General features: G+C 49.2%; 3 protein-coding genes across 5 annotated transcripts in view; 1 reads left to right on the top strand and 2 right to left on the bottom strand.

Annotated features, from left to right (window-relative positions):
- The first annotated feature begins 13 nt into the window (after positions 1–13).
- Positions 14–1,744, top strand: LOC6602097 (sulfotransferase 4A1). Of its 2 annotated transcripts, XM_026986630.1 has the most exons (6): positions 14–260; positions 343–499; positions 558–792; positions 852–1,056; positions 1,124–1,250; positions 1,311–1,744. In XM_026986630.1, exons 1-6 carry the CDS (start codon positions 213–215, stop codon positions 1,709–1,711), a joined length of 1,173 nt encoding a protein of 390 aa, XP_026842431.1. In that variant the 5' UTR covers positions 14–212; the 3' UTR covers positions 1,712–1,744. The 2 variants fall into 2 exon arrangements, with proteins under 2 accessions (XP_026842431.1, XP_002027142.1); XM_002027106.2 differs by lacking the exon at positions 14–260 and having other exon boundaries at positions 324–499.
- LOC6602098 (probable phenylalanine--tRNA ligase, mitochondrial) lies at positions 1,742–3,275 on the bottom strand. Its single transcript, XM_002027107.2, has 2 exons — positions 2,028–3,275; positions 1,742–1,976 (listed from the first exon to the last, which is right to left on the bottom strand). Exons 1-2 carry the CDS (start codon positions 3,237–3,239, stop codon positions 1,809–1,811), a joined length of 1,380 nt encoding a protein of 459 aa, XP_002027143.1. The 5' UTR covers positions 3,240–3,275; the 3' UTR covers positions 1,742–1,808.
- Positions 3,276–4,745: 1,470 nt separating this feature from the next.
- Positions 4,746–25,952, bottom strand: part of LOC6602099 (serine-rich adhesin for platelets) — a 31,142-nt gene continuing 9,935 nt past the window's right edge. The window contains exons 2-8 of one of the 2 annotated variants that reach the window (XM_026987016.1): positions 25,596–25,734; positions 19,461–19,645; positions 13,002–13,710; positions 12,847–12,934; positions 8,047–8,493; positions 7,920–7,983; positions 4,746–7,857 (exon numbers count right to left, since the gene is read on the bottom strand). In XM_026987016.1, coding sequence (XP_026842817.1) covers positions 4,823–7,857; positions 7,920–7,983; positions 8,047–8,493; positions 12,847–12,934; positions 13,002–13,710; positions 19,461–19,644 — 4,527 coding nt within the window. In that variant the 5' untranslated portion in view covers position 19,645; positions 25,596–25,734 and the 3' untranslated portion in view covers positions 4,746–4,822. Of the gene's footprint in view, positions 7,858–7,919; positions 7,984–8,046; positions 8,494–12,846; positions 12,935–13,001; positions 13,711–19,460; positions 19,646–23,475; positions 23,546–25,595; positions 25,735–25,952 lie in introns of those variants that run through there. The other variant, XM_026987015.1, reaches the window with a different exon arrangement.

Below are 25,952 nucleotides of genomic sequence, written 5' to 3'. Positions count from 1 at the left end.
ATAACTTTTCCAGCAAGTAATTTAAAAAAATAGGTTCAACAAAGAGAACAGGCAGGGAACCAAATATGAAATACACTTCCATTCAATATCTGGTCGTTGTGTGAACACCGATCGATACACTACGCGCTTTATAATACAATAATCCAATATTTTAGACATGGGACCAGAACACTTGGTTTAAAATCAGCACAATTAAAAAATTTCTGGAGCAGATGCAAGCTTCAGGGAAAAACGACAGTACTCTTTGTGAGGGCATGATGGCAAGTACATTCGTATTTAAATTACGCTTAGACAGGCAGTACTCCAGACTAACCAGTTCTTACTTTCTCTGCGGGCCGACAGTGGGGTCACGTCGCTTTCGCAGTCAACAGTCAGTGCTGCCTCAGTCAACGCTGGCAACTGGTCGCGCGAGCAATGGAAAAGTCGCATCTCAAATTTCCCCATGATATTCGCGATGTGGAAGAGTCCACGAATGCCGAACTGCTCGAGTACTTCAAAGGTGTGTCCGATCTAGCATGTTGCCTGTGTGTAGCTGGTGTAACCTGATTCGTTTTCAGGCGAGCGGAATGGTTTTGTTCAGGTTGGAGCCGAGGGCTACTTCTTTCCAAACAAGTTTAAAGACGAGGCGGAGAAGTATTACAACTTTGAGGCGCGACCGAATGACGTCTGGATAGTGACAGTGCCCAGATCAGGCACCACTTGGACACAGGAGCTGATCTGGCTGCTGGCCAATGGCCTGGACTTTGAGCAGGCCCAGCGGCGACCTCTCACCGAGCGTTTTCCCTTCTTCGAGTTGGTCCACTGACAATTCTGTTGGGCAACATAGTATTCACTGCGTCTTGTTCCCTTAGGTTTCCACTCTTCATGCACAGCCAGGTCAAGGCAGAGCTTCTGGAGGAAAACCATAAATCAGCTGATGCCTTGGAATTCATTGAGAAGATTTCCCGGCCGGGATACGAGGTCTTAAGTGAAGTGCCTTCCTCCGAGCGACGCTTCATCAAGACGCACTTTCCATTCTCCTTGCTGCCGCCGAGTGTCTTGCAGAACAAATGCAAGGTTCGACTCTTTGTCAAGCAGTTTTTTTGTTCATAACAAATGTAATCCAACTACGCATGTATTTCAGATCGTTTACGTTGCCCGCAATCCCAAGGACGTTGCAGTCTCCTATTACCACTTGAACCGACTCTTCCGCACCCAGGGATACATTGGCGACTTTGAGCGCTTCTGGCGATACTTCCAACGAGGATTAAGTCGGTGATCTGTCACAACATATGTCATATTAAAGCTTGTCCACCGAATGTACTTTGCAGATCCCTGGCTACCGTACTACAGCCATGTGAATGAAGCCCAGAACCATTGCCACTTGTCCAACGTTCTCTTTCTGCGTTACGAGGACATGCTGAAGGATCTGCCAGGCACTGTGCATAGAATTGCTGCCTTTCTGGATTGTAGACCGACTGCCGCAGACCTCGACAAACTACTCGATCATCTGAGCATTGAAAACTTCCGCGAGAACAAGTCCGTGAACATGCATGAAATGGCCTCCGTTGGAATCCTGAACAAAAACGAGGCGGGATTCGTCCGGAGCGGCGGTGGAGAGAGTGCCAAAAATGATCCGCACACTCAAAGGGAGTTTGTCGATAATCCCAAGCTGCTGAAATGCGCCAACGAATGGATCGAACAGAATGTTAAATGCTTTAAGACCATATGAAAGTGTGGAGAAATATAGCGCGACGTCACCTGACTTTGTTTGGTACTTTTACTGTTTGTTTCTTTTTGGTTTAAATTGAGGCTGAACTGGACTAGAACTAACGTATTTGCACATTGAAACTATCCACACTGGCATTCGCTATCTGCTTGTGTATATCGTTAACCTCCGCCTGGGTCAAGGTGCGCTCCATATGGCGATAGACAATGCGGAAGCACACGCTCGACTTGCCCGTCTTTGGATGCTTAAATTTGTCCACAAGACTGATCTGAGAGAAAAAGAGTTAGATTTATAGGGACTTATCCTCCACTCTACTTACTTGTTCCACAATGTCGCCAGCCACCGTCCGAACCAGATCGTAGAAATCGTTGGGCGAGAAGCCAGCATCAACCTCCACATCGGAGGGTAGCCAGAAAGACAGGTCATTCGTGCACTGCGGATAGTGGGAGATGGGTTTGTACTTTGGAAGATTGTGCAGATCCTTTTCGCTGAACTGCGAAAGGAAGCCGCTGTCATTGGACCAGAACAGGCGAATGTCCGGTATATCAAAGAGCACCATAGCCAGACGCTCGAGGCCGACACCAAAAGCGTAGCCAATTGACTGGTGGACGCCGGACTGCTGAAGGATTTCGTGGCGCATAATGCCACAGCCAAGAACCTCCAGCCAGTTGTTTTTGAAGTAGATCTCCAACTCCCAGGAGGGTTGCGTGAAAGGGAAATATGTTTCTACCCAGCGGTACTTGATGCGAGGGCCGAACAATTCCTTTGTCAGACCCACAAGGACGTGTTTCATCTCGTGCTCCATCAGTTTAACCGCTTCCAGAGTGTGGCAGGGCTGCTTCGTCTGGTCCATGCATTTCGATGAGGGAAGAATCAGTTTTGGATCGGCCAATGAGCCCTTCCAAGTCTCCTCGAACAGCTCAAGGCCAGGATTGCGCTCAAAGAGCTTGTCTTTAGTGACTACTCGCACTGCATCTGCCTGATGGAACACCGGGTAGTGGGTACTGTCGATCTCATCGCGCCGATACACTTCCCCCACCACCAGGAAATTGTCCAGTCCACCAGAGATCAATTCAACCTGGTGGGCCGTGGTGTGGGCGCGGAGCAGTTGGTGCTTGTTAATGTAGTAGCAGTCTGATTTCTGGCGACTCACATGGTCGCTGGGTATCAGCAGGTTGTCGAAATTCTGCTGCACTGTCACGACAGGATTCAGTTTGTCGTAGACGGAAAACAGTGGATTTCCGCGCTGATTCCGGTAGGCTCCATAAAAGTAATTTACGATGCGCTGGCGAATGATCGACAGGGGATGATCCTTCTGGAGGTGCTTATTGGCTCCCAGGTACGACAGAATTTTGGGCGTTACATTCGTCCAGCTGTCGGTGGCGTACGTGCTCCCATTCACCTCTAGCTGTGGCTGCGCGGGAGGCGGTGACTTTTCCACAACAGCGTTGCTGGCCAGCCAACGGCTCCGGCTGCAGTTCCCCGTGCGGAGAGAGTATCTGGTGCCCTGCACACGTAGTGTCAGCAGCATTTTCGTGGCCTATTTTATTTATTTATATGAACAATTGCATATTATAACACACAACAGAGCAGTAAAATCAGCTGGGAAAATGTAGTTATCGACCCACGGAAATATACCAACCGTCTCATTTTAAAAATATACCGTAAATATACTGAGGAGCTCAAGTTTTTTATACATATTCCTCGTTTTTGATATTCCGTCGAATATTTATAGCTAGACAGATCTCTCAGGCCTGCCCACATAATTTTATCCAACTGGTGAACCTATTTTCTACTTGACTGGTTTATTTTAAACACTTGCTTCTATTGGATTTTGCTTAAAAAAAGTTTTTGCGGAAAAGGTACAAACAAAAAAAAAATGTAAGAGAGTAATCGTTCCTTTGCTCAATTTTAATATTCCGTTGAATAATGCTGGCTTACTAAAACCTTCAGCCCTGCCCAAATAATTTTATCCGATTGATGAATAAATTTTTTACAAGATTAACGACTTTTAAGTACTCCTTTTTTTATTGTATTTTGACTAAAACACGGTTGAAACAAAAAAGTAAAAAAAATCCGTCGCAATGTTGTCATGTCAATGTTGCTGGTAATTGTCGACTTGTTCCTAATCAGAAGGAGTATCGGCATTTGTATACCCTATTTCGTTAATTTAATATGAAGACACTCTAAAACATAATTAATAAAGAAATTGTCTCAAATTGATACATTGTAAACGTATACATTCATTTGATTAGTTTCCTGTATATCCTGATCCCGGTACTCATTCTTAACTCTATTATATCCTTTTCCCTAGGGTATGACATAGGTGTCGCCCATGTTGCGGGGAGGTATCCCTTGTTAGGCATCCCTTTAAATTCCGTAAAAGGTATTATAAATAATATAAAAATAAACTTTTCTGAAGTTTTCCACCAGAATACATACGTACTGTCAGTATATAGCTTTTGGGTGATTTAAAAGTCAAATTCTTGCATCCTTGGATATTTATTAGGTCGGTATTATTGTATGTACATTTATAATATGTAGGTATATATTTACTGGTATGCCTATAAACAAAGGTTATGTATTCTTATTTGAAAAATTCTGAAATCGCAGCTGACATTAAGGATCCGATATATCAGGAGTGTTACGGAAACAATAATAGCGGAGAAATTATATGTACGTATTGCAAAATAATAGCTAATCTATGTAAAATGTATAATCCTTCAGTTCGACCGATCCAAAACTAGCTTTAGTTAATTCGAATATCATACTCGTATGCTCCCTGCTAATCTGTGAGAGTGATTAGGCCTTACAGTTGACGACACGTTAAAGTTCATGCAGAGAAACTAAAAATAAATACACGCTAGTCACTTTTTGAAGATCGATATATAGTTGCTATTTCCTAATGTGATTCGGGAGCAGAACTCGAGTGCGCCACCAGTTTCTTTGAATGGACTCTTGCGTCCATCGAGTGTCGGCTCCCGCAACTTGGATCTGTTCTATTCCTTTTTACAATTTAAGGCTATGGTTATACGCGTAGTGATAATTTGATTATTCTATTTTTTCGCATTTAGTTGAATTCTTTTCCTTCCAGTCTATAGAGAGCGTTCGCATCTACTTGAGCGCCTCTTTGGCCCGCTGCTCCCACTCGGCCCGGCGCTGATGGATGCCCTTGAATTCGCCCACTGTCGCCGATCGCTCGATTGGCTTGCCGGACATGGACATGGCACCTGTGGCTTGAACTCCTGCTCCTGCAGCGGAGGCAGTGGTGGTGGGTGGAGCTGCCTGTACCGCCGGAGCTGGTGCTGGTGATGGGGCCTGTTTCAGTTGCAGCGACAAGCGCTCGTTCGCAGGCTTGGCGCCTCCATTGTTGCTGTTGCTCAGGTTGTTCCGGACTCCATTGCTAACCTTGATGGGGGGCAGGTAGCTTACCACCTTCTGCTGTGTATTGGTAGCTTTCTGCAGGCTACTGCTGATGTGGCTGTTGTTGTGGTTATTGTTGTTGTGGTTGTTGCTGCTGTTGAGATTGCGGAAGTCGGCAACCGAGTTCCGGTTGCTGGTGGGATGTTGGGAGGATGTCTTGGTAAACTCACTGCTGACCTGCGCCTCGTACTTGGGCGATAATTTGTCCAGCTTCTCCTCGCTGTTGGACTGGTTCTCCTTATCACTGTCCACACTCTGGCTCCCGCTGGGTGCTGACATCTTCTTAGGTGTTGGCTGGGCAGGGGTTACCACCTCCTCGTCCTTCACCTTCAGCGAGCGGCGGGCAAACACTTTCATCAGTTCCGGCGTGGGGTCGTCCTTGCTCGGAGAGGCGTTGCCATTGCAGCTGGCAAAGGATTTCTTGCGCAGCACCACGGGATTGGTATTGCCATTGACTTCGGTCAGCTCCGGTGTCTTTGGCGGAGTGACAGGAGCTGGAGCACTCACAACTGGTGGCATCTCCGCCTTGATGATTGATTTCTTTCGCTGCTCCGCCAGATTGCGCTCCTTCCGCTCCTCGTTGAGGAAGAGCCGCTTGCGCTCCTCCAGCGAAAGGCGGTTTACTTTGTTCTCCTTCTGTATGATATGCTGCGCCATCGGAGCTGTCTCCAGCTTGGGGGTGGAGACAGGGATGGGGATGCCGTTGCTCTTTGGTGTAATGGGTGTCGTAACAGGCGTGTTCGCGGATGAGAGTGTCTCGCTGCTGCCGCTGCTGCTGCCAAAGCTGGTCCGCACGCTGGTCGCGCTTACAGAACGCGGCTGCCTGCCCAGATTCGGCTCCAGGGCCTGCCTAAGGTTAAGGTTAAGTGGAACAGTGTTAGGACCCAGCGGCATCTCTGTGTGCTCAAGAACGTCCACGCTGGCCCCACTACTCCGCCGCAGGCTGAGGTCATCGCTGCTCTGGCTTCGCTCGGTGGGGGATTTCAGGTTCTTGGCCAGCACCAGGTGGTTAGACTTCTTGTGCAGGCTCGCCTGATCCACGCGGTTCAGCTGGATCTTCATGAACTCCGGCTCGACTGGAGTCTCCACATTGCTGGAGTTGCGGCGGCTGCTTCCGCCGCTGTTGTTGTTGTTGTTGTTCTTAACTGGAGTTGCGGGAGGACTGTGTGAGAGCTTGGCACTCTTGGTCAGGGGGCTGGCCGGGCTGGGAGTGCAGATGGCCGTGCTTGTTATTGTCTTCCTTCCGAGGTCCAGTAGTTTTGGACGCTCCGGCTGCAGTTTGGCTGCTGGCTTGGCCTGCTCCACGGTCAGCTCTTCGCTGACTGTGGCCGATTTGCGCAGGACACTCACCAGCGGCGACTTTACGATCATGTCGATGTTCTGCTCTATCTGGGAGATATTGGCTGGGCCGGGACTGGACTGTACCAGGAGCTTGTTGCTCCGTTGCGGTGAGCTTTTCGCCACCGCCGGCAGCTGGCCCGAAGAATCCGCGCGCCCCTGCAGCAGCTTGTTGTCGTTGATCTCGAATCCCAAGGACACGCACTTGGTGTTCGGCGAGAGCGGCGAGCGCGGGGACTGTGGCGGAGAGCGGGGAGAGCTCTGCTTGTAGTAGGAGGGCAGGCGGAAGCTGATCGAGAGGTCGGGCAGACTGGGCATGTGGTTGTGCACGACGGTCGAGTCGACGACGGCCTCCCGCTCTTCCTGGTAGTTGCGGAAGCTGCGCGACTTCTCGACCGTCTTGCGTTGCTTCTCCTCGTAGTAGAGCGGCGAGGGCTCGTCCGTGCTGGTCTCCAGCGAGTTGGAGGAGCTCGAGTTCTGGCCCACCGAGTCGCTTGAGCGGCACAGCTTCTGCTGGAAGGCGCTGAGCCCCACGATCCGTGGCTTGCGCTCAAAGTGGGAGGTGGTCTCGGCCTTGACCTGTTGCTCGCGGACCAGGGTTGTAGATTGGAACGTGTCGTTGCCCCGGGTGCTCTTGGAGAGCAGGTTGGTGATGTCGTTTGGGGCACTGCTGTTCGGGATGGCGGCGGGCGAGTTGGAGCCAAGTTCCTGGGGGAGGTAGCGTTGGCGTGCAGCAGGTCCCGACTTGGGCTTGGGCGCCATCTGCGGCTGGGTAGTGAGCCCTGCCCCTAAGTTGCCGACTATGGCGTTGCGGCCGTGGCTGGCCTCGATGTGGATCTCACGCTTAATCATCTGGCGGGTCTCCTGCACGTGCTGCTGTCGCGACTTGTCCGGTATCAGAAACGGCTCTCGAAAGCCCGTCTCCAGGCAGGAGTTCGATATCTGGAGCTTCTTGGCCACGCTCTGGCTGGAGTCGGTGTCCTCGAGGCCATCGTTGGCCCTGGCAATGCTGCGCTTCGAGTTCCTGTGGATAAGCCGCCGCAGGAGTCCGCTCTCAGTGCTCTCTATGGCGGCCAGGGCGTCGTCCCCATCAGTGGACGACTCGCCCCGGCTCTCGAGCACTGTGCTTGCCTTGGTCACCTTGGCGGTGCTGGTGGTGGTGGATTTGGTGGTGGGGGCTCGCACTCCAAAGATCTGCGCCGTGGTGGAAGACGTGCTCGTCACCTGACTGGTCGTTCGTGTCGCCTGTTCGATTGTCTTGGTTCGCTTCGTCGTGATGGAGCTCGAGCTGGAGTTGGGGGCCGTCGTGTTGCTGGGGCTGGGGCTGGTATTGATGGCAGCGGTCGTCTTGGGCGGCAGAGAGCGGGTCCTGCTCTTGAGGTCAACATCTGCGGGAACAAAGGAGGATGCACATTAGCTAGGAACTCTGAGAGCCTCTGGGGTCACTTACCACGGACTGCTTTCAGGCCCGGACATGTCTTCTGCATATCCTCGTTGGCTTCTGGTATGGAGGACTGGAGATACGAGCAGAAATCAGTATCATATGTTATCAAGGCCATGGACGCATCTTCACTCACCTCCAATGTCCTGCGGTGCTGTCGGCTGGGTCCCTTCTTCTTGGCCGGCCTGATGGCCATCTTGTGCTTGGCCGCCGCGTGGGACAGCCGGTGGCGCTCCGTGCCGACCGCATCCACCTCGTCCTCGGGGTGCGGGCGCAGTATGTCAGAGCCCATCGAGACGGAGGAGCTGGTAGACACCCGCGAGTGGTACCTGTGGCTCTGGCTCTGGGTCTGGCTCTGCTGGCTGTCCTCCGTTTCCTCGGCGCTGGTCACGCTCTGCAGACTCAGCGAGGACACCTCGCTCTGGCTGTGTCCACGGGTCTGACTGAGACCCACCGCGGCACTGCGGCTCTGGCCTCCGGCCACCCGTCTCTGCGGCGATGCCGGACTGCGGGGCAGGCCCAGATCCTCGTCGGAGGCATCGGGTCGATTGCGTCGCTTGCGTAGGACGTCTGTGAGCTCCGCCTTAAATGGAAAGCAAAGCGAAATGTGGTAATCTGCTGCTTCATAGACGCATGGTTAGGGGGGGCGGGTGAGGGGGCGGCTGTGCCGTTACCCAGCTCTTCCAGCGGAACACGAAGCGGGCGCGCAGGCAGCTGCGGCCGAGACGACTCTCGCCGATGCTAGAGCCGCTCAGCCTCATCTTGAACGGATTCTGCTTGAAGTCGATCATTTCGAGTGCCTCAATGCGGTGTCGAGGCTACGAATGACTGCCAATGTGGTCGATTGGTTAGCTGTGGGGGAACTGTGGAGCTGTGCAACTGTGCAACTGTGTCCCTGCGACTCCTGAATGGGCCCAACCCTTAAGTCTTACCGTAAACGAGAGCTTGAATGGATTGGCCTGCACTTTGAGGGAACCCGTGCTTCCGGCTACCATCTTCGCGGCTCTCTAACGAGCGGGGCACTAACAAGGGCTATTGTTGTCTGTCTCCGATGGAGGCGGCACGCGATCCCAATGATTTCACTTTCCACTGAGACAAAGCCAGAAAAACCACACCAGCCAGCGCCTCAGATGTATGCGCATCCAAGTGCAATGTGCAACTGAAAATGCAACTGGTCTCGCGGCAGAACAGAGGGCAGAGCAGATGAGCGTATGAGCAGATCGACCCTCGACGAGGGAAAAACGAGAGTGAAATTGAAATGGAAATCGAAATGGCGCCGCCATAGTGGAGTTTTTACCTAGTCGAACATAGTTGAGCGCGAGGCAGGCCCTGTCAGCTCTCGAACGCATTTCAAGGGTACCCAGAGGCAGAGACAGCAAATCGTACAGATGCAGATGCAGGCCCAACGTAAACATTCCCCGCTTTCTTTCGGATTACTTTACATTTACAGTGCACACACGATAGAGCGGACGGAAAGCCTCTCTCTCTTTCTCTCTTTCTACGTGCCCTGCGGCTCGTTCGGCTCCTTTTCCTATGTCATTTATCAGTTGCAGGGGCGCGTGACGTGACGCCACCATCTGCTTGGACTAGTCAAAGTTCTATTTTTGGGGCGGCCCGAGCCTCGTTGTGCGAGGATTAAGTGCCGGGCTGGTTCAGGTTAAAGACCTCGTCCATCAATTTTAAAGATATGCTGATGGATATGGGGTGGCGGAGACTGTCTCTCGGAGTTCAATGTTCTGTGAGAGATCTCTATTTTTGTGTGGCATAATGAGCTCCTTCCCCTACCTGCTGTTTACTCCTCAAGCTCAATCCTGCACATCTGCTCTGTTCGATATTATTCGGGGAATTACGAGTCTCTCCTCCCTCTGCCAGGTAGATCTACCCTCAACCCTCGTTATCGAGGCATTTGCTACCTATTCTAATGGTGACTAATCCGACTTCCAGTCCGGTGCAAATCACTGACCAGACCAGCCCCAGCCCCAGCCCCGTCACGTTCACTGATTTATTGGCACACTTGCTGAGTGGGCCACTCGTCTGGGCGGAATGGTGAAGGGGGAGTGGCCAGTGGCTCCAAACATGGCCACACACAAGCCAGCAGGCCAGCAAGCCAGCAAGCCAGCAAGCCAACAAGCCAACATTGATTACCACAGCACCTTGCCGCAATCTGTGCTCCGACAGCAGTTGCTGTGGCAGGGGCATGGAGAGAGAGAGGCAGAGAGAGAGAATGGGAACAGCAGTTGGCCAAGTGGGAGTAGGGGCTGGCAATCACTTTGAATTAATGCAATTGCATCACTTGGCTGTCCGAGCTGCAATTCAGGTATCCAACAAATGGCAACTGCCGCAGGCCGTAAGTGGAATAAACGGTCTATTCCCAGCCAGATGGGGGCATCCGCTCGGAGAATGGCTTGACCTTGACTCCAACTGCTCCATAAATCCAATCTATACGAAAGGTTTTCCTATAAAGATTCCTATTATATATTCATCTACTCATCCCACAGCATAGCTCCAGACAAGACAAACAGGATGCACTCTCGTGTAGGGTATCTTTTTGGTAGATTCCAACCCTTTGGCTCGGATCGTCTGGCCAACGAATTTCTCCCCATCTGTCACCCATCGGTGCCTCGTGAAGTGCACTGACAGACATGGACATGGGTAGCATTTTTGCTGAACTTCAGAATGTTGGGCGCAGCGTGCGAAGAAATGCAATTAAAATCTTTATGCGGATGCTGCAGACGCTGGTCGTTGGCCCAGTACATCCCATTCCATCCCCCCCCCCAGCCAGTGCCGAATGGACACGGAAATCTATGATGTACGCAAATTCACAGAGGAGCTTATGCAATGGAGCCCACGAGGCCAGACGGGAAGTGTCACAGATCTCACATGGGACTGCAGTGAATGTAGGCCGAAAACGAATTCGGACCAGGAGAGGGGACCCCGACAGGCCAGGAAGTCACTTGGAGCAGGCCTCTGCACCAGCCCCCCTCCACCGAGCACCTCGTTTTCCCTCTGAGTTGGTCAATTAGAGAGAAGCGTGTGAAATGTCTTCGCTTCGGGGAAGGGGACGGCCTGATGACGGCTCTGATTACTCCTGAGCGGCCCCAGTGACTGTCGATGCGTGTTACCGTGTTACCATATCACTGTCATTCCATGTCGTCCAAGCTAATGGCTCCTCCACAGCTCCTCTCCTTGTCCCTCTCCCCCTCCCTGACTGTGCCTGCATTATGGCCATCGACTAGATGTATTTCTCTTTCTGTTTTTCACAATTAATGCATCAAACGGGTTGGAGCAGATCTGCGACTGGTAAATATTTATAGATCTATGCTCGTTCCTCGGGCTGCTCTTCAGCTTTTCCAAGGAAAATTGACCAGTCTTTCAGTGGGGGATTAGCCCCAGACCAGCCCAGAAGATATACGACAAGGTTTTCTGTGCTTGCAGACAGAATAAGCGGTTTAAAGTGCCTCGTCCCGAAGCGGTACAGACTGCACTAGCATTCACCGATCACTGATCACTGATCACTGATCAACGATCACTTGCTGATAGACCCTTCTTTTGCGACCGAATCTTAATCTCTACTGACTGGGATCTGGTACTCAGGAATCGCAGTAGAATATGTGCATCCACAGCTACCCCGCAGTACCGGTAGAACCAAGTATTTTGGGTGCTCTTCACGAGCCTAGACGGACCGGACAGGACCGGACCGGATCAGACCGAATCGAATCGAAGCGAGAACCGCGAGCGCGCTGCCTTGGTCTTCACTGGCAAATGGCTAGATGCAAACTGATTTAGCGGAAAGCTTTGCAGGAGTTCAATAGCATAGAAACAGAAAGAAATGCGATTTATTTGCTAACCAGGTTGGCAAATAAGCTGCCAGGGGAATGGAATGGAACGGGATGGGATGGCATGGGATGGCATGGCATGGGGTGGGATAGAGAGCGAGTGGAGCCAAGTGGAAATAAGTGGAATAACAAGAAGCGGCCAGGCGGCCAAGCGACCAAGCGGCCAAGCAACCATCGGCCTGGCAACTCGTTTGTCCAGAAACCGGAGAAGCAATAGAAGCAACATAAGAGGAAGAAGCCGCAAATTGCCACGCGTTGGGGGTGGGGAGCGATAGAGCGATGGTACGATGGCACGATGGGATGGTTTACTGCAACTGCAGTTCGGTTTCCACTTGCGCCACGACGCGTGCCTTTCCTCCTTTTCCTCTTTTCCTCTTTCCCCTCTTTCACTCTTTCCCTGTGGCTCAGCGGACTGCTGCCCCACCAAAAAGCACAGACAACATATGATAATGATGTGTCTAATGATGATCGTTCAGTTTATTAGGTAACTCTTGTGGCAAGAGCATTGCGTTTCGGACTCCTACGCAATTCGGAATGGATCTAGGATAAATGTGAAGGAATCTCTGCTCTAGTCCAATCAAGGCCCCAGTATCCGTGGAGTTCACTGAACTCAATCCCCGAATGAATGAGGACTTGTTGAATTCCCAGATAATACAGCTAATCAGTTGACTTCTGTTCCAGAGTCTCTGATTGCCTCACCGAACGAGACCCTTGCCCAACGAGAGGCAGCCGCACAAAAGAATGAATCGATCGTATGTGAGTCAATGGCCATTGACTGCGGGAGATTTGGTCACATCACAGCTGCTGATATGCCAACAAAAGCACAAATTAAATTTGATTAAAATCAATTTAGATTGATTGCAGCACAAACAGAAACAGAGACCCCAAGCGGATTCCCAAGAGACCATCCATGGTATCCAAACAAAAGCTTTGTTGTAGAAATAGATGTGGAAAAATGAGTGAAAAGTAGTGATCATCGATCACTGGAGGCTAAAGATGCTACCAAGTTTGTGTGATATGCTCTGCTTTTATAGTTTTCATAGATAGAGTTTGAAAGACTAGAGGAGGAGTCCTCTGGCGAGTTCCTAGAACCGACTTACCTTCAGGACAATCGATAGGCTGCTGGCCGTCGCCGATTCGGAGAAGACGCTGTCGTGTGACTGCGAAAGAGTCTCACGAGAGAAGTCCCTGTGAAACGAGAGATGGGAACCGTCTTAGACACACTCGGATCTGATCGGTGGGTTGGACCACTCACCCGTCGACGTCCAGGAGACGGCCCTCGCTGAGACTGCGCTGGCTGTCGGAGATGTCGGCGGCCCCATCGCCGGCCCCCGTGCTGGCGTTGCCCTCCCGCTCCACGCCCAGTTCCTGCGTGGAGTCGCCGACGCTGCGCAGGTGTCGCTGCTGGTGCCGCTGCTCCGAGAAGTAGCTGCTGCGGCTCAGGCTGCGAGTCTCGGGGAAGACGGCCACGCCCAGCTGGCGCTGGCGCTGTGTCTGGTACATGGCGTCCGCCGGGAAATGCTGCTGCTGTTGCTGTTGCTGTTGCTGCTGCTGCTGCTGTTCGGAGTTGTGTTGCGCCTGTTTGCTGGCCCTTTTCTTGCCCAGGAGCACGCTCAGCAGCTCATCGCGGTGCGAGCCGTAGGACTTGGACTTGGGCAGCGACTGCGTCTGGTAGCTCTCACCCAGCGACTGCTGGTTCAGCGGGGAGCCCGGCGAGGAGGCGGCGGCCGAGGAGGCGGGTGACGCGCTAACACTGCGCAGATTCTTCTCGCTGGAGCTGCTGGCCGGCGGCGGCAAGGTGTTGCAGGAGCCAGTTCCAGGTCCGGGTCCGGAACCGGGTCCAGGTCCAGGTGCTGGGGACGGGCTGTCCGCAGAGCTGTTGATGGTGCGACGCCGAAAGATGCGGCGCAGGTTACGCAGCGGATGGAAACGGCGACGCTTCTGCTGCTGCTGCAGTTGTTGCTCTGGAAGGATAAAGGCCCAGGATCAGACATAAATTTTGACACAAAAACATGTTTATTTTTTGTTGGGAAACTACTTTTATACGGAATAAAGAGACATATGGCATAGGGCTTGCTGTGAATAGTTATCCATCCGAATACCCCTACACAGATCAAAATTCTGGCGTACATTCAAAAATTTCATGGAAACAAAATCCAATTTGAAAAGTTCATGCATTGGCCAGAGAAATGCAGCCCTTCAAAGTCAGATGTTCAATCAGCTGTTGGTCCGAGAGGTGCTAAAAAGGCGGGAAACTTGTTCTTGACTTTGTGGGCTTGTAAATTTTGTAAATTCTAGAAAAGTATTCACTTGAATGGCACACAGTAAGCCACGGCTATGTAGAATGTCTTAAGAAACCAAACGATCTTGTGGGTTTGTTTTTTGGGCGTATTTATTTGGGGCTTTGCCATCCAAAACTCAAAAAACTCAAAAAATTTGCTCTTAATTTGGTGCCATCTTGTAACCATCTTGTGCCACCCTTTGCGACCGTTATTCTTTTACGGGTATAGGTTTTCAGGTTATGCTGAATTTGGCTCAAAAGAAATGCTTGACATTTAAGCCACTGAAGAGCGGAAAGAACGATTAAATAAGTAAACATAATGGTTGACACTGAAATCATAAGGAGCTTTTCAAAATGCGATAGAAATATGAGCAATTTAGGGAGAGGAGGCTCTGAGTCAACAACGAAGAAAGTAAATAACTATATAAATGCCTGTTATTCATCCCGAATTCCGATTCTTGGTAGTAGCTCCTCCAGCACTTGGGAACACTTCCGATGAGGTAAGCGGTAAAGCGGTAAGAATCATGATTCCGATTTCCATCCTACTTCCTCAGTTACTCACAGCCCAAAGACCATGACCATCCATCGATTGCTAATAGAATCTTTCTCAGGGTAGGAGCCAAAGAAACGTAGCGGAAAGGCGGAGCGATAAGAAATAAACAATAAATGGGCGAAAACGAAGCGAATCGAAAAACATGCCCATAATAGGCAAAAATTTGAGGGCCTTTAATTGGGAACTCCCAAATCAGCGAAAAAAGGGGAAGGCGAGGGTGACAGGTAGAAGAAACGTGACAGCTATAGATAGACAAATATATAGATAGATAGATAGTGCATGCACACTGAGAGAAATGCTTATGAATAGTCTTCAATCCAGCACCACGTGCACAGAAAAGTAGGGACCATTTATGAGTAGATCCATATTTATATAGATCTTGTGGAATTCCTTGAGCAGTGCAATGCGATAGTATAGTCGAAACGAACCTCTTGGACGCCATTCCAGCGACGTAATTAGCCAGAATCGTAAAATATAATCAATTGAAGTGGAATTGCTGGGTCGTCCGTCGACTTCTATTCAACAATTGTTTATTTCATTTCGATAGGGCGATAATATGGTGAGAGAGAGGGAGACAGAGAGTGGCTGGCTGCAGGTAGATTCCTTATCGATCGATATGGAATGTTGAATGTGGAATACATATGTAGCTACACGATTCCAAACTCAGTGCAGAACATCTCTTGATTGTGGCCGGGCATTCGGTGGTTTCCAAACCATCTAGTAGCTCCCTTTCTCTGGAGAGATCATCCTCATCTCCAGGAGTTCCTGGAACTCCACAAGTGATTCATGGATGTGTGTTATGTGTCATGCCGTCGAAGAAAGTTCACTAAACACAGACCAGACCAGAAAAAAAGTGTACTTGGAAGTACTTGTACCACTATATGCGAGTATGTATATGCATATTGATTTCTAAAATACTGAAGACAACGCTGCGATTGGACCTTCCCCCAATGGGCCGCCTAATCAAGGTGTTGGGGGTCTGTCTATTCGCATGCCGGTCACGTTTTGGGGGCACGCGAACACGGCCAGACAGTACATACAAAGATATACCGATTATTTGCCCGATGCTGACGATTAGTTCCAGCGGCGTTGGGGCTGGTCATCGCTTGATTACTCATAAGAGGTCGCCATCCAAGTCGAGGAGGCGACGAAGGGCACTTGCGCGTCATTCTATTTATTAGCTTTTGGGGGGTGCCACTGGAAATTGCTTGGGGACCTGCTGCTAATGGAATGTTAACCGCCAAACAGGGGGTACGAGTACGAGTACCTCCCTCCGACAAGTGACAATCGCTTATTTATAGAATGCTAATTGGGTCATCGGAGCGAACCCTTCTGGGACTGAGGGCGGCCTTAATATGGCAGGCCCTTGCAAGGGAAGGGAAGGAAAAAGAGGCAGACCCCTCCCTGTATTGTATTACTTCTAATCCATCTAAAGTCTATTGAGCAAGATCTGCTCTTGCTTGGGTCCCCTTTTCGCTGTTTTCGCTTTTTCGCGTGCTGTCATCGGTTGGAGTTCCGCGAATGTGGGCGAAACTGTTTGCTTGCGTCTTTGTCTCCGCCATGTCATTGTCAGATTTTGTAATACATCAAAATAGACTCAAGTCTTTTCAATTTGGCAACATGATGCACTGCGATAATGAATCATTTTTATTGTCTCTAAACTCCCCGAGTGCCCACTGTGCCCGGGGCGGAGTGCGTGGGCCGCCGGAGTGTTGCCTCCGACAGTTTCGCTGACACCAATTCCTACTCGAAACCATCCGATTCTCGATTTGCGATTTCAAAAAGGTTTGGTGCGGCGAGTGGGTTCATTTATTAATTAATCATTGGCAAACTGTTGCCACACCACACAACGCCACAACATCATGATAAATGCAAATCCGCTGCAGTAATTGGCGAGTTTTGTAAGCCACCACCAGGCACCACCAGCGGATGTGGGCTTTGCCAGTCTTCGGCTTGGGGAAGGTCAAGTGAGCCAGTGTCGCGCCGCGCCACGTCCACTCGTATGGAATTAGAATAGTGAGCCCCCAGCCCCCAGCCCCCAGCCAGAGGAGGCCCCGAGAGTTGCACTTTTCCACGACTGTTCTTATGAGCGAACAGGTCTTGCGGCCTTCAGACGCTGAATATATATTCTGTTGGCCCGTAAGCCGCTGCAAGGCAAGCTTCTAGAATTGGATATTCTTTCCATGGATTAGCCGAGGCCTAGCCTTGGGTCTGGGCCAGTGAAAAGGGCACAGGACTACGGGGGTGCCTGCAACGCTTTTCCAAATAGAAAATGATGTCAAAGCAAATATCACTCACGTTTCGCAGATAGCGTATACTCGTATCACTTGATACCATTATTTACTTTATATTTGAGCCATTGTTCAGGGCAAACGTTGTATTGTGTGGAAGAAGCCACCAATCAGTGCAGAAATCTACGATCTGACAGCTCCTACCAACCGCCAATGAAGCACAAATCGGAAAAGAGACTTTGAACAGAGAGAACTGAGAAGATAACCAATGTCAAGTATAGGGAATTGGGAATTGGGGTTTTGAAGAGAACAGAAATAATAACCATGTACCATGCTATTCCGAACGAAGAGTTCTCTAATCTGACTGTGGAAATAGTCCCCAGAAGGAGTATGACCGTAGACTTCCTCTCTATTCCAATCTATCGATTGGTCTTATCCCAGACCTTGTTTATATAACATCGGGTCTGATAAGGAGGCAGCGCGTCGGCTCTCTGCCAATCTCCAGGTTGTTTTAATCGCCCAAAAGCCCAAAGACGTTGACTGCCATCGATCGGGAGCGTGCTGAATGGCCACGAGCTTATCAGAGCCCACCTCCCCTCCCGCCGGTCCGCCCGGGCCAAACAAATCACACCAACAATCGACACTCTCCGAGACGCACGGAATTGGTTACACAACTCTTGGCACTCGGCACTTCAATTAGAGGGCTGCCTCAATTGGGGCCTGCACTGTACGGGGATTGAACCCGAAAAATCATCGTCGCTTGATAAGCCCCTCTGACATGGCCCAAAATTTATATAATATCGCTCTAAGGTGGCATAAATATATTGTTAACGTTGAGGGAGAACGCATGGAATTTTTCTATCCAAAATAAACAATAAACAATACATTTGATTACCTGTTTAAATAAATGAATTCCGAAAATAGCCGCAGATGTTCTGTTCAATTGAGAAATTCCCCGCGATGTTTACTCTACTGATTGTTGCTTCTTGTAAACAAGCCCCACAGCCCCACAGCCCCCAACTCCACTTCACACTTGAAAAATTCACTTTACAGAACCACAAAAATGCACTCTACTTAATGACTCCGCGATGTTCCAGGTATTTCTTGGTGCTTGGCCGATAATATTGATTAAAAATTATGCGGATTTAATAACGGATGGAACGAACAGCGGTTGAGTGTTTCAATTCGATTCCACTTCGATGGCAGGGCAGCGAGGGTATCAGCGACGACAATTCAATTAGTGCAATAACCGGCGTTACCGTCGAAATCGTTTCACCTGTACAGGTGGAGCGGAGCGCACAGAATGAATTGAATCAATGGGAAGGCGGCGACTGCCGTCGCACGAAACACAGAAATCGAAATCGAAATCCACGAAAACGAAAACGAAGCGAACGAAACCCCAGCCGAGGCGAACTCAAATCAAATCAAACACTGAACTCAACTGAACCGAACCGAAGAGAGCCCCAAGCGAACAGTCATCGACAGCGTCGCATGTCTGGGCCTATTGGCTGTGTCGCACTCTTAGCCAGGTTGCCAAATCGGGCTGATTAGCGCTCTTCGCGGCCTGGCGGCCTGTCTGCCTGTCTGCCTGTCAGGGGCTAAGCCAAGACCCCAAGACCCTGTACAATGGGCCACAGCCGAAGAGATCCAGCCAATCCACATTCAATTTATAGGTTTCAAAAGTGTAGTGGGTGGATCGTGATCTCACCCACTGTGCAGCGACCCGTGTAGCTACCATGTATTTATGCACACAAATATATGCTGAAATGTACACATTGTTATTGCTGATGGAAGTTGTTGTTGCTATTTGTGTTGTCATAACAACAGAAACACTTCGGGTAGCCCCAAAATGAAGTGAAATCCCATTCCATGCCTGTTCTTATTTGCATTACCATTTCACCGCGGAATAGAACAGAACATTTGTGGTCGATTCTCGCTTTGGCGGAGAAAGTCGTCGGCGTTAATTAGCACGTGGGGCTTGTACGAGTATTACCCACAATTATATAAACATTATCCAGTTATTCGGCTGGCCCAAGCCCCAAACTAGCGGACAAACAAAGCGCGTATCTCGCGCTCATTGTATCTGCATCTGCAGCTGTATTCGTATTCGTATTCGTATCTCTGGTGGTGGTGCGGTACCCGAAACCCATAAGCCCCATCTAATTATGCACATACGAAGCGACGAGCCAGCTTTGACCTCCCACTACAAATCTGACAGTACAGGGCTCTGTCCGAACATCTCTTCCAACAATTCCCACTCGACGGAGCCCGGACTGTGCTCGCTTTGTACAGTGATGTGTGAAATGAATCCCTAAACTATATGCTTCTAGTCGTGTATCACTATCCATCCTTGCGTCGAGATTAAAGCCTACCCCAACAAGTATTTGATTGCCATGCCACCCCAGGAGTTCCTTTGGGGATGTCAGTCAAAGCCATGCCAGAAGCCTCTGGGGGAAACCATCAGATGAAGCACAAAGCTCCACTACGGCAGGCAATTCCCCGTTGGCACCAAAGGCAATTTCATAATCCCACATTCCGTACTTGAATGTTTTCGCATCTGTGTGCCATCGAATAAACAATAAGCCAATTAATCGAGCTTTTTCCAAGGATATGATGGGAGCATGGGAGCCATTAGGTAACAAAACTCACCGGCATTTGCGGGCTCGTGGCCACCGTTTCCGGGGCTGGAGATGGGCGTGGAGGTGGCGGGCCCCCCATGTGACCTGCTGACGTTGCCCTCCGGCAGTGACAATGGACCATCGGCACTCGCATCCAACTCGAGCTCCAGCGGCGGCGAGTTTTCCCTCACACACGACATCAGGCCGGAAGACATGCTGGAACGAAACAACAAAACAAAAGGGTTTTTTATGAGCTGAAATGTGACAAATATTTTGATGTTAGAGCTACTCCTTGGACTGGGATGGATGCCTTCCGCGATGGCTCCCGTCACTCACTTGCCCCGACACCTCACTAATGGATCGATCGATGACACCCTTGTGTCAGAGCTTCTGACAGGAATGGCAAAGATGGTGGGGAAATTAAATGTCACATTGCATTCGCGATAAAAGCCACCCGAACTGACAGCAGCTCAGCGTGCGGAAAAGGTGGAGAAGGTGACCCCGACTTTTGCCACATCAGTCCTTAGTGGAAAATGTCCACTTAAATTCATAATTAATATGTGTGTGGAACCCACAACCCACTCGATCAATGAATCAACCAATAAATAAATGCCATGAGGCCCAGACCCAGACCCAGACCCATGCCCAGGCCCAAGAGCAAAATGCATTGTCCATTTGTGCAGTAAATTCGCTTAAAATTGAAGCTGCAGCGGTGCAGGCCGGGCGGCGGGCCAAAGGCATTTCAAGGAAAACTATTTTCAAATAAGAATTTGTCTTCGCTGCTGAACTCTGTGGCCTGCTGCCTGTTGACGATGTGGATGCGATGCCGCTGCCTTTGGCTATTGAATTGTTTCTGGCTTCTCTCGGCGCCAGACGAATGAGGCGGGACGTGAGTAATGGGTCTGAAGTGATTCACTCCAAGTTCGGGGATGCCGAATGATCACAGACGCTGTTATATGTACATATATATATGTTTATACGGGTATTCTCATTTCTTAACAATTCGAAGCACGTTTACTTTTTCCCTGGCACTCGCAGAGTACAAGAATCCATCAATGACAGCCACAGCCACGCCACAGCCAAGTGTTGGTCGTCTAACTAGAGCCACTGTTTTTTTTATATTTGTCAGCATTATCTATATAGAAACAATGGGGCTAAGGAACACACCAAAAATCCAAAATTCAGGTGCAATTTAAGTAGGTGTCATGCCTGTACTGTGATTTGAAACCCTTAAACCCATTTTTCGTAGCATACTTTCGGGCACCAGATTTGTGTAGAATTAATGTAGAAATCACGTAAAATGTACATTTGAAGGCGGGGGCTTGTAAAATTATATTGTTAATTTATTTATCTGTTCTATATTTACTATTATGGACGTGGCACGATGCCTTTTTGCAATTGTAAAATTCTCCTTAATTCCTTAAGACTCGGAACAGTTGAGCCATTTTGAAGATAGGCAATATGATTTTTACACAACGAACGAAGGCGACCTTTTCTAATAGATTTGGGGATTTAACATTTTTGAATGAAATATGGTTTTTCTTTTCGGAAAACATGTCCTTTTCTATAGACCGCACCAGAAAGCCCTGAGTTCTAACCTAGTTAACGCAGTTAGCCTCGTTAGTAGAGCAGTCAGCTCCATGTGTGTCCCAAAGTCTTTATGTGCTAATTAGTGAGGGGTTGGGGGGGGACAAGCCTCTTCAAACACACCCCTTCTGTGCCCCTCGCGCGGGTGGCAGTTAAAGAATTTTTTGCGCATCGAAATGGAAACTGCAGCCGCGGATTCGTGTCGACATTTGTGGGTGCAGTAACCATGGCACGCCGATGGGGACGATAATGGGGATGATGATGATGACGATGCTGATGAGCAAAGCAATCCACACACAACTGGAAAATTTTCATTTCGTTTCAGCGTTGATTAATTAAATGGAATGACTGCCACCAGGGGGGTCTGGAGTCTGGATCACAAAATATGGTTTGGCATTGAACTTGGGGGAATGCCAAGGCCGAGTTCATTACGGATTGCTGCCAATTGAGCTGGGAGTGTGTGGGAAATTAGTGCACTAGCTATTCTTTGGTGATTCTACGATCTGTGGAATCATTAATGTATGTAGAATCATTCGGGTTTCCCCAAGAGCAACGCCCTAGAGGAGCCACACGAAACCCAAAGAAAATCTCACGCCCAGCAAAAGGCGTCCCGAAAATGGAAATGTGGCCACACATTTGGCCACAGTATTGTGACCGTGTATCTGTATCTGCGGACGAGTGCGGGTATCTCAACGGGAAAATCTAACAAATTAACTTTGACTTTCATTTGCATTTTGCAGATGAGCACACACTCTCTAACCTCACGATACGATACATCTGCGGTGGCAAAGGGGGCAAACATTGAACAAAAACCATCCTCGAAAGCCGTATCTTTCAATACCCTTTCGGGGTCTTTCAGACTGGTACCATAACAACTCCAGAGGGGATCTGCCAAACGATCCTTCGTGTAAATACTTTTGGGATTTTCCAGCTTGTGGCCGCCCTTGGAGTACCCTGGAATGGGAAAGAGTATCATAGCCGAAACAGAAACGCAAACAAAACCAACTAACAATAAACCGAGGCAGGCAGCCACCACACAACGAACATTATAATTATGTACAGCTTTTGCATAGACCCGAACAGGGGCTCCATCGCGGCGTATAATTGCAGTTGGCCATTACGCGAATGTGCCAACTTAATTATGCCGGGGGGCAGGAGCCATCTCTGGAGCTCCATCGCCATCGCCGGCTCGAGCTTGAGGCGAACAGCGGAATTCTCGACTCCGATTATGGCCTCAGAGCAAACACTTGTTGGCAGACACCTCAGCACCAATCGCAATGGCAAACAAACGCCGCGTCGTTGCGAAATGGCTCTAAAGAGCTAGACAAATTGAAAAGGAAAGTGCCCCTGACCGGAAAGCCGCGGCAGAAGACGGAAAACGAACGAAAGCCAAATAAACTCGGAGAGGAAACTGCATGCTCATCGCACATTGTACGATGCAAAACCCCGCCACTGCGACTGCCACTGCCACTGCCACTCTGGGGTATTACCGCACTGAATGGAGCTGTCTGCCATTAACTTTTATGACCAACACTTCGCAGGCTTCGACTTTGAACAATACGCGGATTGGGGGCGGCCCTGAAGGTCGCTGCGAATTGTGAAAATGCCAAACCCAAACCCAAACCCAAACAAAAGTTAGACACGAGAAACTGCAGCGAAAATGTAAATTACAAATTGGAATATAAATAATTTGCCACACTTTCATTGTGGGTATTGAATTGAATGGTTTTCTTGAATATTGAATAGTTTGAATAATTTGGGAAGCACTGCGATCATCCAATCCAATCTACAAGGCTATGCAATGGTTGCACTTTGCTGATGTTTCAAGAACTGCGAATGTCACACAATGTATTTGCCAAAAGGGCGTTCACCTGATAGTAAATGTGGGAAATATTTGTTCTTAACAGCGACGATTAAGGTGTAACCCAAGAAATGTGCAATTCGAACACAAAGTAATTGGAGCTCAGTACCGATAAGTTGCGTCTTGCATTCTCCATAAGTGAATAGGGTATTTCTATCGGTATCTTAGCACCGAATGGAAAACCGGGGGCTAATCGGTGATACTTTTGTGTATGTCCTTAGGGGCAAGACCTTATTCCTGCTCTCGCTTACAATGCCTTCCTTGTTCTCCTGCTCCCCTGCTCTCTGTGTAAGTTCTATTCGGTTGGGGCCTGTTTTCACTCCATTTGACACAAATGAACCCCCGCACGCGTAGCCCCCTTCCCATGGCCCCCTTCGCCCATTCGTATCAATCAATCTGTATATGATGGATGACAGATAGATGATAGAGCGATGAAAATCAATAGGAAAGGGCAGCGAATTCTGATAAGAAGGGCGCCGGCTGACGATGATGACGCAGCGATTGCTGATTCAGATGCTGCCCCGCCGATGTTGTTGATTTCTCGGCCTCACTTGACAGCTCTGGTGTGGGCCTAATGCTCCAATTTGGGTGTACCTACCGCGTATCATCGATGCTGGCATCCAAGCTCGAATTCGAAGCCATTGCGGGGGGGATCGTTTGGACAGATGTCTGTCCCGCGGAATATAGTATTTCCTACATATGTACGTACATACATATGTTTATTTATTTGCCACACACTTGTTCCCTGTTTCGAGAATTATCCGCGATGCCCCAACATGTGGCTGCTGGCTGCTGGCAACTGGCTGCTGGGTTTTGGGCCTCGGAATCGCAGATGTTGCGGGAGATGGATGGCGCCTATGGCGGCGGCGACAGCAGCAGTGCAACATTTTATGCGTGTCTGTGCGTGTCTGTGCGTGTCCAAGGTCAAGGAGCGCAACTGCGAGGGAGCTCTCTCTCTTCCTTTCGCTCGGAGAGAAGCCAGAAGCTCTAGAAGCTATACACAGTTATGGAATAGCTATCAAGCTGATTGGAGTTTTTCTCCCGCTCTTTCGCAGAATTAATTCGTTTGTTTTTGTATTTACACAATGCTAATCCGATTTCACAGACTAGTTTCGAATGAAAATGAAATCCCAATCAAATTCATGTTGCCAGGACACGAGACTATTGTCCTCTCTTTTCCGTCTGCGCAGGTCCCTTTTGCACTCACGGAAACCAAAAGTGAAGCATACAGCCTGACCTAGTCAACGAAATCGTCAGAGAGAGGAGCCTGCCGCCGAATAACCAAATAAGGCAAAAAGGACCGGCTTCTCATCCTTCTCCACCACCACAGACGCAAACCCAGACCAAGAGCCAGACCCAGGCCGATCTGGAAGGCTGCCAATTGCCTTCCTCAACTTTTCCGGACTTCCTAACCGAATTTCCCATCAAGACACACCCGTTAAAGCGAGGCAGGTCACGGGGGGCATCAACTGAGGACACAACAAGGTTGCCCGTCACCTTGCAACAGTCTGTACTGTACTGTGATGTACTGTGATGTACTGTGCTGTACTGTACTGTACTACCCCGCGAGTGGCAGTCACTAATGCCGAACTCTATTGAATATCGAAATTGGGTTAAGCAGACTGATTATACGGTCCGTACGACAAGGTCGTTCCCCAACGAAGGTCTGCTGCTGCCTGCACACATTCCATTGTAATCAGAATAAAACCCCAAGACGAAGCTCACATTAAAATAACAACAGAGTCGTAGTCATATTGTACCTTTGTAGGGTTTGCACTGAGGGAAAATATATAATAGTTGATGTTATGTTCACAGTAAATTCTCAACCATCTATCGGCATGGAATTATGGGATATTCTTGACTTCGGATCATGTCTTACTTAAGATTTCCAAATATTTTTTTAAGTGTTTAAAAGGTCACACATTCCTCGAGTAATGGAGCACGTGTGGTCTTGCAGTGCCTTTTTTACGGGCTTCCTTTGCTCACATAAACATAAATTTACTTAACGCCCGAAACAAACAGACAGAAGAATGCATGAAATGTTGCCCTCCGGATTATCCGAGTGCTTTAAAGCAAAGAAATAAATGGTTCTTCAGGGTGGATCCAATAAGCCATATGTACATATATTTCCTCCAGGGGAGCACAACCAAACAATGATTACAAAAGAATTATGAACGTGCGGGATACTCAGTCAGCATGTGTGTTGCTGTCTCGCTCCCCTCTCTGCCAGATTTCGCACAATGCACGAGGAAGAGTGTGTGAGAGAGAGAGAGAGGATGAGTAAGCGCGTGGAAGGGGTGATCCGATCTGTTGTAGAATCGGCAATCTGCGAGATATGGTCATTCTCTATGATTGAGCCAGCCAGGGCCAGCCGATTGAAATAGTGTGAAATCACAGTAGTCTGGCTAAAAAGTGTAGTTTTTCCAGCTGTTACAGACAGACAGACATAGCTATATCGACTCGGCTATTGATTCTTATCAAGAATATATGTCCTTATGTGATCAGAAGCGCTTTCTTCTAGGTGTTACACACTAATATACCTTTTGATTCTCTTTGAGTATTGGGTATATCAATAATTCCCAGCAAAGGCCAGCGGCAGAAGTGGCTTCTTTATATCGATTTCCTGCAGATCAAAGATCGCTGCCTGCCTGTTGATCTCTGAGTGTTTACTAATCGAAGTAGCCATCTCAATCTATTGCCCGACTTGCGAGTACTTACCTGATTTCGCTTAGGGAGGAGACTTCTTAAGGTTGAAACTGTATTGGGTACTACAAAGAGACCTCTCGTGGGATCTCTGTGGCCTCTGATGTTTGTCGAATCGTTCGAGTTGTCGTTACATGGTTCTTGGGTGGGTGATCTGAAACGAAGCACAAAAGCACACATTTAGTAGTGATGCAATCGAAATGTGGCGACCACAAGGTTGAATCAGCTGTTTTCAAGGGGCAACATGTGCCGCACACATGTGGCCGAACACAGTGGAACAATGGCAGCACACAAGTTCTGTTGGTGGAACTCCTGGTAAGGAAATCAATCAATACATTAGCCGGTCAATGGCCCAGAAAGCGAATGTGAACC

The sequence above is a fragment of the Drosophila persimilis genome, unplaced genomic scaffold (genome assembly GCF_003286085.1).
Source record: "Drosophila persimilis strain 14011-0111.01,24,50 unplaced genomic scaffold, DperRS2 tig00000002-arrow-pilon, whole genome shotgun sequence".
Taxonomy (NCBI): domain Eukaryota; kingdom Metazoa; phylum Arthropoda; class Insecta; order Diptera; family Drosophilidae; genus Drosophila; species Drosophila persimilis.
Note: the sequence above shows the minus strand (reverse complement) of the source record. Positions and strands in the feature narration are given on the sequence as shown.